The sequence below is a fragment of the Anarrhichthys ocellatus genome, unplaced genomic scaffold (genome assembly GCF_004355925.1).
Source record: "Anarrhichthys ocellatus isolate YVR2014 unplaced genomic scaffold, GSC_Weel_1.0 scaffold28, whole genome shotgun sequence".
In the NCBI taxonomy this organism is placed as follows: domain Eukaryota; kingdom Metazoa; phylum Chordata; class Actinopteri; order Perciformes; family Anarhichadidae; genus Anarrhichthys; species Anarrhichthys ocellatus.
This window is the reverse complement of record NW_022280058.1, coordinates 4,537,048-4,549,882: the sequence shown is the minus strand read 5'-3', so window position 1 is coordinate 4,549,882 and position 12,835 is coordinate 4,537,048. Positions and strand designations below refer to the sequence as shown.

The 12,835-nt window shown below is 40.2% G+C and overlaps 1 protein-coding gene across 4 annotated transcripts in view; it reads right to left on the bottom strand.

The window, feature by feature from the left end:
- Positions 1–1,215: 1,215 nt before the first annotated feature.
- The window catches only part of gab1 (GRB2-associated binding protein 1), a 47,327-nt gene continuing 35,707 nt past the window's right edge, over positions 1,216–12,835 (bottom strand). The window contains exons 7-13 of one of the 4 annotated variants that reach the window (XM_031862998.1): positions 11,480–11,574; positions 10,148–10,448; positions 7,605–7,697; positions 6,192–6,285; positions 5,452–5,575; positions 3,175–3,303; positions 1,216–3,075 (exon numbers count right to left, since the gene is read on the bottom strand). In XM_031862998.1, the coding sequence (XP_031718858.1) occupies positions 2,917–3,075; positions 3,175–3,303; positions 5,452–5,575; positions 6,192–6,285; positions 7,605–7,697; positions 10,148–10,448; positions 11,480–11,574 (995 nt within the window). In that variant the 3' untranslated portion in view covers positions 1,216–2,916. Of the gene's footprint in view, positions 3,076–3,174; positions 3,304–4,438; positions 4,515–5,451; positions 5,576–6,191; positions 6,286–7,604; positions 7,698–10,147; positions 10,449–11,479; positions 11,575–12,835 lie in introns of those variants that run through there. The other 3 variants (XM_031862999.1, XM_031863000.1, XM_031863001.1) reach the window with 3 other exon arrangements.

Genomic DNA, 12,835 nt, shown 5'->3' with positions numbered 1-12,835 from the left:
GCAGATTTAATACAACTTGGATGTAAACTAGTGCAGTTCAAAAGTTCTTTTGACTATAAAGCAGGAGATATTTAACATTAGATGAACAATACAGCAATACAACACTGCCAACATTACACCCGCACAGTTTACTGTAAACACAACTTTCTAGATAAGGTTGATGTTTTACTGTAATGTCACCTCTCACTGCGGTGGGATTTAGGATGTTAGGTCTCTAACCTTCCCAAAAGAATTGTCCCTCAGAAAACGTGATTGCTTTCTTAAAATTGTAAATCAATAAATCATTTGAAAAATAACCTAACGAGACTACGATGATGGCGATTCAGTTACTGTCTCATGTTTTACATTGGAGACTTCAATATTAACGTTGGCTAACTTTTGAGTCAATTAGTGAGTTACCACGATTTACCTCTGTTATGAAGACATTTCCTGAAGCTTCAGTGCAAGTAGAAACGCAAAAATAATCCCATCGCTGCCTTAAGTAACTCAACTATAAAGAGTTTAATTAAACCCGCTCTGGCAGTTAGGAGTTCTTTTCCTCATAGTAAATAAAGATGCAAACCGAAGGTGACATGAAAACACCTTGTACTCTACGATCTTGTAACATGTTTAAAATGACATTTAATTACCAAGTATACCTCAAATGAGTTTACAACGTAATATATTTAGCAAATTTGCCTTCATTTTACATTTCCATATCCTATCTAAAACCTATTTGGCTTGCCTTGTGCATCACTGCTGCCACCTTTATTTGGTTTAAGAAGTCAAAAACGTAACTTGCAGTTAAAATACCTATTTCTCAGTTGTCAGAGTACTTTGGTTCAAGCTGGATATACATTTTACAGAAACTAGAAATGCACAAATTGAAGATGTTAGGTTTACTTGTTAGGCGATTGAACAAATAAGAATTCTGATGATATGGTCATAGTTGCAGGCCATCATTTGTCAGAATGTCGAGGACATTTTCTTGAAAAACTACTCTATATACAACTTTTAGATAAAACTTAAATTATTAGCAATGCAGTTGCAAGCTTGTTAACATGTGGACCGGTGTTATCGATTTAGCAATATGAATGTGATTGAAAAGACAACCAAACTAAAAGAACACTCGCCATGCACAGGACATTAACATTGGATTTCTATTTCTTCAAATTCTCTTTTCCATTTTGACTTTCTCATCATCATGGAAATCATATTGAAGAAAGACAACACATGCATAAGAGGTTGGATTTTATTTAGTCCACTTTCAAAATTTACATTTTCTGTCGAGATTCATTAAAAAAAGATAAAGCATCATCAGCTTTGCAGTCCGTATCACAAAAAGACTGCAATAAGGAAAGAGTGAAGTAGAATGAAGATGACTTAGTAGGCACATTTTTCAAATGATACATGTTAATCTAATTGATGGCAAAATATGTACAGCAATGATTTTATCTTATGGTAGCACATGCTTGGGACTTCGGAGTCAAGAGTTCACAGGTTAGTAAAAGCACAGATTTATGCAGACAAAGACTTTTTCACCGTCTATAAAAAGATGTCTCAAGTTGACTACATGAGGCAGTTGATTTCCCAAAACTGTATGCCAGTTCAATTTGAAATAAATTAAACCTTAGATAAGAGTGGAATGAGGAATATCAATGAACTTGTGAAACTAATTGACCGGCGCTTGTCAAACTTAAGCATGTTAACAGACTTTAGCAAATGAATCAAGAATACTGAGCTAAAAGTGGACACGACATCCACCTGATGAAATAACTTGAGAAATAAATTAGAAATGGTTAGTTGTATTCAGAAGTACCTGATTTTCTCTCTAGCCTAAGTTTGATACCTTTGCATAACTTATACAAAACCTGTCACTTTCTTTTAAAAACTCACAGTAATTCATTCATTTATCACAAGTCCTCATACCACCTAAGACCGGCACAGGATTCTACCCTGCAGAATCCACATACCCTCGAGTTAAACGCGCTGGATATTCCATACAAATAAAGGACACTTTTTTCCTGTTTATATACATAACACTTTTGTACAGTCTTTGCACTTCCATTATAACAGATTGAAGCATCCCCACGTACAAAGTAAATGGAAATCAAATCATGTTCAGTGGATAAAACCTTGAGTGAATCCAAAGCTTAAATTGAGCACTTGGTTACATGTAAAATGAACGAGTTCAACTGCTTTTACATTGAAGGAAAAGAACAAAAAAAAAAAAAAAAAAGTAATAAAACTATGAAATTCTATCGTACTGGGTTATCTTGGAGATCCGGTTTGAAGTTTGCCATAGACACAGTTCAGGGTGAGTTTCAGTCATCCACACTAACTAAAAATTGTGAAACTGACCTGTGACCAGTGCCTATGGAAACTTCATTCCACTCAAAACAGGAGAAACTGTAAAAAATCAACTCTGTTAACCAGCTATGCTAAGTAGTAGAGAGTTGCATTGATAAAGTATTTTGATCATGTTATCAAGTGATTCAACTTATACTTCAAAACATTAAACAGCATTAGAATAGAAGGAAATGTTAACTGTGGATCCGCCCACCAGCCATTGAAAGGTGAACAACAGAACAAACAAAAAAACTCCAATCCAATATAGGAGGCAGTGAATGTTCAAAGTTTGTGGGTCTGCTTAAGTCAAACCCCCGAAGACAAGTCCAGTCATTCCACCTGCTTTCATACCGCATACAGCTTATTCCTGGCTCATACCACTTCCTACGACTGTACACACAGTGCTGTCCTAGGCCTAACAGCAGTGTAAACTAAACAGTTGAGTGGCTATGACGCTCCACCACACATTAAGGATCTTGCTGAGGTGGAAGGTGACAGCTGGACCGTCCCAAAGCACACACCAGAGCCTACACTAGTGGAAAAGGGCCCAACAGTTTTGGGGGTGGGTTGGCGGTTGGGACAACGGGGTCACTTGGGTCCCTTGGAAGAGGTGTCTGTCTCTGTGGATTGGCGGCCATCGTTCCAGGCCTCCCGTGTGCTCTTAAGGGCCTGCGTCCGCTGCTGGTCCACAACCACGTAGTCAACACGCTCATCTGAAACTGCCATTCCCGTTCCATTGCTTTTAACCTGAGTAAAGAAAAACACAAAAAAAAGGTCGGTCTTGAAGTTCCTTTAAAATTACTTGTGAACACACGGCTCAGGATGTGAGGGCTGAGTAATTCCTACCTTCCTAGGTGGGGTAGACTTGCCGGAGTCAAGATCCAAATCCAGGTACTCCACCTGTTTGTCTCCCTTCTGAATCATCATAGGGCTGCTCCCACCATCCGCAGTCATGGGGGCACCAAGCTTCATGAACTACATAAGCCAGAAAAGGACGCTTTTATTGACTGACTAGGAACACTGAGTCAGTGTCAGTGAAGCAAACTCACACTTCAATACAATCTGGCATTGTCACAATACCCAATATTGGTTTGCTAAGATTGCAAGAGATTGACTGATTTGATTTCCCAAAAAGTTGGTACTTTCACATGTCGCATGTCCTGCGAGCCCAAACTACATTCAAGCACAACTTGGTGCTTTGTGGACCGGAACATTTAAAAAAGGATGAAAAGATGGACATCAATATACAATTAACCCAAAATGTGTGTGTATACAATTAGTCAACATAATCAGTCCATGTACTAATTGTCAGAATTGGAGCAGTGAATAACAGCACTACCTCGATGAAGTTGATCATCGTTTCATTCTAAGAATAGATTCGTTTAATCAGTGAACATCTTTTCATCTCGCTGGTCCGATCAAACAGGCACCAGACCGACAAAGTTTGTCCGCTGAAGCGTGGACACATCATTCCGCTGATACAGCCAACAAAAAAAAAAAAAAAAAATGGGCAACAGACCGACATGCCAAAACTCCAGTTGCTTCAAAGCGGTCCAATGAAATACAAATGACTGAGCAAAGCATCTCAGAATTTAACATTTTAATTTAAATTCTGCAAACGGTGTTGCACTTTGTTCAGATTGCAGAGTTTATGTTTATCGTTTAGTTTGTTATGCTTTCCCTATTTTAAATTGAATAAAGTAGTGGTGGGTCAGTGACATCACTTTGTGTTTACAGCAAATTCCAGAAAAGGAGAAAGCGGTTTAAGTCAAAATTATGGTATTGTGACAACACTAAGATACACGTTGGACCTATAGGTAGTGTTAATTTCTAACTACAAGTTGGGGGTGGTGTTATTAGAACTAAGATGGTGACAAAACTAGTGCATACCAAGTGTAATGAAAGTGATGGTATTTCACATCTATAAATCACTGCAAACTGTGTATCCAAGCCACAGATCCTAGCTGGTGTTGGGGAGCGATAACAGCACAGCAAAGTATGCACTATGAACTTGCTGAATGTCTGATCAAATGATAACACCGTAAACTGGTAACCGCTGGTGTTCTGACAGAGCAGGCCATGCACGTCTAAACCTGGCAACCCTGCTCACCTCCTCTATGATGTCAAGTTCCTCCACCTCCCTCTTTACAGGGGTGATGGGGACTGTGCAGTAGAAGGACTCCTCTCTACACAGAGTGAGAAGGAAGCAGCGACAAAAGGAAAAAAGAAACAGCAGATGGTCAAGAACAAAAGGGGGGGGGGGGAAGAAAACGAATGAAGCCAGAGCCTGGTGAAGCCAAAGAAATGAAGAACTAGGAAGAAAGCAATGAACATGAGTGATGAAAGAACAGGAAGTCAGCAGACAATATCAAAGCAAATGTTGGAAAAAGTTAAATTGTTACAGCAAGAAAAACAGGAAAATGATTCACCTAATACCCAAAACTATAAGAGAAAGAAACCCCAATGACGGAAATGTAATCCTATCAATGTATGGCTGATGTGCCCGATGTTATTACGGCTACATAAGCCAATTGTGCCCGTGTCCGCAGAACAGATATCTCATTTTGATGCCATTAAAGCCAATGCCCAGTAAGTAAGGGTACTTATTTGACAAAAAAAAAAAAAAGCATTTTTCTTAATTCAAGAACACATTACCTGAAAAGCAGAAGAACAAAATAGAGAATAAAGAAAGCCGAGCTGCAGAACAAGAAGAAATTGCAAAGAAAAGAGCTGAAGTGTCGAGGAGTCCATCTGCAGCAACCAGTTATTTGTCCACACTAATGTGTGCCTTAGTGCCCATTTCCAGCTCCGAGAGCTGGAAATGGGCTTTCTCATATTGTCTGTGCAACAATCACAGCTTAAAATTCTAGGTTGCTCAACCCTGAGAACTTTGCCTGCCTCATACATACTCTCTACTGTATTCATGGTGCATCTGTAGTGAAAACTCTTTGTAAATTTCATATAGAACAATGATTTCAAATAGCTTCGACAAACCACATAAACACATGTCACAATAACAATCAAATTAGACATCTTTCTATAGCTGTGATTGTCTGCGATTTGAGATTAGAAAACAATAATCATGCAACGTCTTATATCAGAGGATAGTTGTGTGTTACATACTGGTTCATCTGTGGACTTATTAGAGACCATGGCTACATAATTCTCATCACAGTCTTCGGAGTCAGTGCTGGAGGCCGTACTATGCACTGACATGGGTCTCGTTGGCATTGGAAACCTAGAAAGACTGAGCAGCATTCACAATGTTTACACACCGACTTTCCAGACAAGTGAAGTCTCTGGTGAGCACAGAATATATAACACAGACATAACAGCCACAGCTATAACCCACTGCAGCCCAGAGGAGTCCCTGCAGCACAAAGCACAGGAATAGACCTAATACAGGACAATAAACTGCATTCAGTGTAATGTAGCTCTGAGGCTGAAGCCCAGACCAGTGTGTATGAGCAGTGCTACTTCGGTCACAAGGTGACTACAGTAATGCATGAAGTGTTAGTGCCTACTTATTTAGTTAATTGTATCCACTACAAAAGGGAATGTTCACGCCAAATAATATATTTTTTACTTTAAAAAAATAACTGTATTTTGTGTTGGTAATGTAAAAACAGTTAATGCACACTGTTTCCGTAACATCGGCTGCTTAAGTTCAGTCCCTTGGTGAAGAAGCGCAGCAATTTATTTTTATTGCCCCTAGCTTTTTTTATTTTTTAAAGCACGACTAATAAGAAGGGAACCTTTTTTATTTTTTAAACGGGCTAAGGAAACAGTGGTGTGGACATTCCCTTAGTTGTTAGCAAAATGCAGAACTATGAAAAATGCTGCAGATCATTTTAGATACTTACTCCCGAGCGAATGAGCGTGTGACGGGCGAGCGGACGGGCGTAGAGGGCTCCTCCCATTCTGGCAGTGGTATGATCTCAAGTGGAGCTGGTCTTCCTGAAGCAAAGTACACACAACAACAGTCAGCTTCCTGCTTAAGAAACATACTTTAAACTACACTTATGTAAGGCAGAGAAAGGTCAATGACTGGAATGTTGTAAATACTGTGAAGTAAAGCAACCTGTGTGTTCCTAATTATACATTTGAATAGTTTTGAACCTTAAATTATTACTAATGCAGATCAAGTCTGGAACAAATGACTGCATAATGAATGTAGATGCAAACAATTTTATTTGAAAAAGAAATGATAACTTATCAGTTACAAACAGCTAAAAATCAAAAACCAAAAATTAAAAAAACAAAATCGGGATGAAAATCAAAATATATGCCATTTAAATAGCAATTATCCCTGGTATCATTTATTGCTCTACAAATTACAAATAAATAAATTAATTAATTAATTATATTCAGCAGCATATTCCGCCCATTTATTCCTTAAATTTCTATCACCCAAAGTTCTCATCACAAGCGGATCTTGTCTGCTACACACTGTGGCGAGACCTTTGTAGCAAGAGAACAACAATCGTTGCAAGTGTGAGGAGATCAAATGTGTGAAACATAGTTTGAACCAATTTCCTCCCTTTAAGAAGGTGAAAAACAAGACAAACTGAAAACAATTGAGCAATTGTACAATGCAAAATCGTGTGCAAGGAGTTGGACTAAAAACATTGTAAACTACATACTTGCTAGTACAAGCTGCATGTACACAAGCAGAAGAGATCATCTATCTGAGTCTCTCTTTTTATTAGATGATATCATCGTTTCATTTCCTCCTGAAGAGCCTTCGACTACTTCCCAGAGCCACGTGACTGTTCCTTGTGACAATAATTCTGTTGCGGCTGCTACATCTGAATGTGTGCTTTGGAAGGACAATATATGAAATAAAGACACAAAAATAAATGTTTTGTCGTTTGTCTGACTGCATGTAAGGAGTCACATCAGAGGGAGAAGATAGTTAGTGTAAGGAGTAGTAACAGTGTATTCTGAGAGGCATGCTGTGACTCCAATCCACCGTGTATGAAGTGCACACTCAGTCCCCCTCCTGCTGGGATTTAAAATAATACTGGATTAGTGCAACAGCTCTGACACCCATGTTTGGTTCTTAAAACTATTTGGGCAGCTCTGGATGGATGTGCTCATCGCAGCCAGCGAATAGAAAAAAGGTACGGTTTAATTGAGTCTGGTTTGCACACAGTTTCTTACAAGAGGAATCCAACAGAACACGACATGCAAAGAGTCGGAGATGGAGTGTGAGAGAGGTCAGGGAATGGAAAGTTGTCAGATACACAATGGCAGTTCAAGTGTGGAGTACCTACCCTTGCGTCGTCCTCTCGGGAATTCACCTACGGTTTGAGAGTCGGTTCGCTCTAAACCGACACCTTTTGCTCTTATTATTTTAGGACTCTGACCTGATTGGTGAAAGAAGACTTTGCTCATTATAAAATCTTTGGTGATCACAACAGTTAAGCCCAACTGTAACAACCGTCCCGGCATGCAAAGCAAAAGACGAGACTTTGCTAAACAACAAAAACGACACCCTCGCGTACATTTTAAAATCACTTGTTTCTTGTGCAGCACAGTTTTCAAGAGGATGATTGTCATGACAACAGCGGGACCCATACGGCCCAACATGCACCTCACTCCATGCACCACGGCTTCCCACACAAAGACCGACATCACAGCTGTGCATGCACGACGAGCTGTGTATAAGCACGGAAGAAATGATGTCACGGTAAAGAAGACACATACTGGAGCTCCTTTTTTACATTAGCACACTTATCACAACATTCTGCAGCGCTGACAAGAGCAAAAAAACAACAACAACAAACGTGCCACAATCTCAAAGTGAGACGATTCATTTCAGTTGAACATATCATGGTGTTAATAAAGTAAAAGCCGTTTGCTGGCATTGACCACAGATGTCAAAGCCCTCTCAACATACGGCTGAGACAACCCGAAGCAGAGAGAGAAGCGCACACAAGATGAACATGGCTGCTGGTGAGTCGGGTTAGTCCACAGTACAGAGGAATGTTGTGAGGGTAAATAAAGACATGAATGATATCCCAAGGTAAAAATCAATAGATGTCAAATGTTTTTACTCTCGACTATAAACACAGAGTTTAGAGAATAGATATCTAAATAGTGAGGTTACTCACTATTGTTTACTTTTCTTCACTTTCAGTCTGAATGTCACACTTTAAATACATCTGTCGAATAGATTTGTGTACATTTTTGAAATTAGCCGTGCTGAATTCTCGTCCCTGTGCCGTTTCTACGACAAAATACAGCTGCAAGCCGATCCAAGTTTCCTAAATCCAAGATCCACAGAGACGAATATTTTGTAGTGGGAGCGGTGGGCCTGAGGGTTACATCTGAACCGTAATAAAAATCTATATTTGTTTCGTAACTTTCAAATGATCAACTGCAAAGTGCTTTCCATAAACATTAAAATACATCAACAAGATAGCATCAGAAGAGGTTTTTGAGATGTTTTCAACACTGAACAAACAATAGCAGTAGATACACTTCTGTCTCTTAGCTCTCCTAATAACACCAAAAAAACCATGGTGAAGTTAGTCAAATAAGATGAATAGTGGTAGAAGTACATTTAATTGTCAACAAAGAAAAAGGAAAAATCTTGGTTGCTTGACAATAGCAATGAGAGGAAGTGATAGATGGCAAGAAAAAACTACAAATGGCAGGGCCAAAACTACGAGAGACTTTCGCCACACCTTTCTGGAAAGTAAGGATCAAAAGCTACAGGCCTAAATATGAATTATACTGACATCCCCCAGAATTCTGTACCAACAGTTAAACATTTCTAAAGACTGAATGTAATATGCGAGTCGATTGGGCAAACTGTCCCTCCGCTAACTAGAGTTTATACATTCTGGAATAAACTGTGTCCAACACACTGCCTAACTAGTGCCAAAACAATCACAAATCAACAATGTAAATATTACTGTTTGACAATGTTTATCCATGTTTCATGAGGACTGAAGATTTACAGTTATGATTTGGAGAAATTCAAATCTTTTTATAACTTTTAGTCATGGTGGTCCAGCAATGATGCATGCCAAATTTGGAGACACCTGATTCAGAGGTCAGAGGAAAAAAGGATTCCCCACCGGAGAACTGTAAACCTCTACAAGGCGTCCTATCTCTCTTCAGCGACATTGACAGCCATGGCTTTTGGTTTGCCTACGTGATGACTCCCCGTCTCCCTGACGTCCCTCCGTTCCCTTTCTCTCTTTGCCCATTACTCAGCCTTTCAATCTGCCCCAGATTGAAAGTCCCCTTGCTATTAGGTCTTTCATCAAAGAGCTCCATTCAGATGAAGGGAACAAAGGGGATTGAGGTGACCACTCCGAGCTTCGGTCACTCCATGGCACAGGGACCGCCCCCCCGCCCCCCCTCCAAAACGGTCTACAGGCCTCTTGAGCTCCGGACAAAAGTGCTTTTGACAAGGAGCTCACTGTGTTGGATATAAGAGGATGTAGCAGGCACTAAACTCATTTATCAAGAGGTGAAATAAGCTGGTCAACGACAGGCACAGAAGAAGACGATGGTATTCAACACACCAGACAAACAGAGAGAGACTAAATTAATAGACATATTTGTCCACAATGGCAACTGAAGTACGATGAAGAAAGACAGTGTTTTGAGGACGGTTGGAAATGATGACCATGAGCCAGCACCGTGAAAATAGCAGCCGAGTGTGAGACATGGTCAGTTGTTGCATTAGTGAACACTGAACATACTGAAACAACAATACACTCCTGCACACATCAACCCCCTCAGCAAGAATTTCTACATAAAACACCAGCTACACGTGCATGCACACCTGTTGTCCTCTCACCTTTGCGATCAGGTTTGAGATTTCGGTCCACAGGCGGGGGCTGGCAGTCGCTGAGCATTGGCCTGCGCGGCGGAGTCTTGGGACTGGAGCGGAAGCCCATGTGGGCGGGCGGGGGGACCTGTTTCCCCAGGGAGGAGAACTCCATGGTGCTCGGGGTCATGGGCACATAGTTCGGTTCGTGCATCGGCTCCGACAAACTGCCCGAGCGATGGTGCGACGGCGAGTTGGCGCTCATGGGGACGTAGTTCTGGTCGACCTCTTCTGTGGACTGGCTGCCCACTGGCATCATTCCTTTATTTTTCTGAGGGGGAGAAGGCACACAAACACGTTCACAAACAAAGGACAATCAGAGCTGGTATGTGCCTCTAAACGGTAATGATATTCAACTTTATCTTAAGACAAAACCCTGAGCAGTCATCTGTATACACACTCAAACTATTGTTGCGTTAGATATTGCTTCAGACAAAAGCAATTGAGGATCAACTCAAAGAACTCATAAACCCATACAGGTTGGTGTTTTTTTTTGATACTAGTCAGCATACATTACATTACACCACCAAGATATAGAGAAATGAATGCAGCAGCAGATAACACCGGCTCTATCATGACGCAAAACTGCTTGCGGGATAGTAAAGACTTATCATCAGCTAAGTCACAACAGAAAGAGAAATAATGAACAAATGTCAATACACACATGGTCAGTGTTTTGTCGACTGCTATTATGTTAAATTCAATGAACGTCTTTGTAGAACACTAGCAGTCTAATTAGAAACTGCTACAGTGCGTCTGCTCAATCCTCAATAAAGTGAACTGACGTCCTTTTCTTTGCAAACATCACAGCTGTAGCCTTGGGACTAACGGAGCCAATTAATCACTTCATTATTTTTGTCAGATTATTCTCCATCACACCTGACTGTAGCCATTGTTTCACTTACATACAATAATGTATGAATGCCAAAAAAGAAGAGTTAGCAGTGACTTATAAACTGCATTTAGCAGGCTTGCTTATGAAGTAGGGCAGCAATGAAGAAAAACCGAAAAACCGTAATACACGTCGACAGCTCCCTCTAACACGTTACGACTAATCTCTGCCCCACAACGCAGAATAGCATCATGGGAGCAGAGATGGGAATGCAGCATTTGCAGTATGAATGGCTGAGAAAAGTCCAAACTTTAGTTTTCTCACGTCTACGTCTCTAATAACAATTACGATGAAGATTGTAAAAACAGCCAAATTCATAACTCAAAAAACGGATCTTTAAGTTGGCAAACGCTACTTGAAAGCACACATTTGTGAGTTAATAAACCGGTGAACCTTGGAGCAACACTTACAAAGTAGCTGTTGAAGCTCTCATTGAAGTCAAATGAACAGCTTTTCTCAGAGGAGAATGATCGAGGAATGTCGTAGCAGTCCTGGGATCCAAAATCTGAAAAAACAAAACAAATAAAATTACCAAATATACGCGTCCATTCAATATTCAAATTCAATATTTAACCGGCAATAATTTTATCAGTACATGAAGAGCACTGCGCATAATGTTTCCCCATATCAAAGCAAAATGCTTAATTTCAAGCCAATTTATGCTCCAGCATAATCCCAACGCCACACACACACACACACACACACACACACACACACACACACACACACAGTAGAGGCCTTATTAAAGTACAGTACGCGGTTCCACTGGAAAGACTATTGTGTTCAGCGGGACAGAGCTCAGTAGCTGTACAGTATGTAATGACTCCACTGTGTAGCACAGAAGTATTGCTTTTTGCATTCTCATTAGGCGATAATGCAGAGTCGCTAATGCATCTCACTTAGGGCCACAAGAACCACAGCAGTGCTAGGAACAACTTGTGAGGCAAACGAGAGTGTCAGTTTAGTGGTGGGGGAGGAGGGGGGGGGGGGAATCATGATGGGGAATAATTGCATTGACAAATGTAATTTCTTTGAAATATTGTAATTGCCCCCCAAATAAGAGAAATTTAAAGTTACAAATTGGTCAGATGAAATAATTCAACCAGTCAATGGTCCTTCACAGTGTATTTGCACCCTGGCCTGTGTATTTGTCACCAGGATGCAGAGCAGCAGAATTAAACCCTTCAACCCAGTCTCGTGTTGGGTGAAATATTCTCAACGTGAACTCACACACAACACCTCCTCTGAGCCCGGGGTATCCACTGTCCACAGCTTTCACAAGCGATGCGCGCAGGTTAGGCTGATAACAGAGTTTCACCAAAGACTTCAGCGTCTCTTGGGTTTGTGTAAACAATTATTTTGCCACTAATATTTCTGTAATGACACGTGTCACCACAAGAGGGAGGAGTGAGTGGAAGGATATATTATGTTGTGTCCATACTTCAAAAGTGTCTTTCTTCTTGTCAGATAGTTGTGTTCTGTCTATTTTAAGCCTTTCTACAAAGGGTGCTGTGCATCGATTTAAAATCGCTGCTATAAATGTAACATTTTATAATTAGATTTGCTTTTTTTTTCAAATTATACTCAACTCTCATTATAAAACACATCTCTTGTCTACACAGAATATCTAATTCGTATGATTTTAGTAGAATCTTCTCTTGATTTGATACACAGTGGAAGTGATGCAACAGAGGGGATGCACTTGTCCACAATTAAGGGCATATGAAGATGATTCCTAATGTATATTGCCTGCATATTAATGTTTG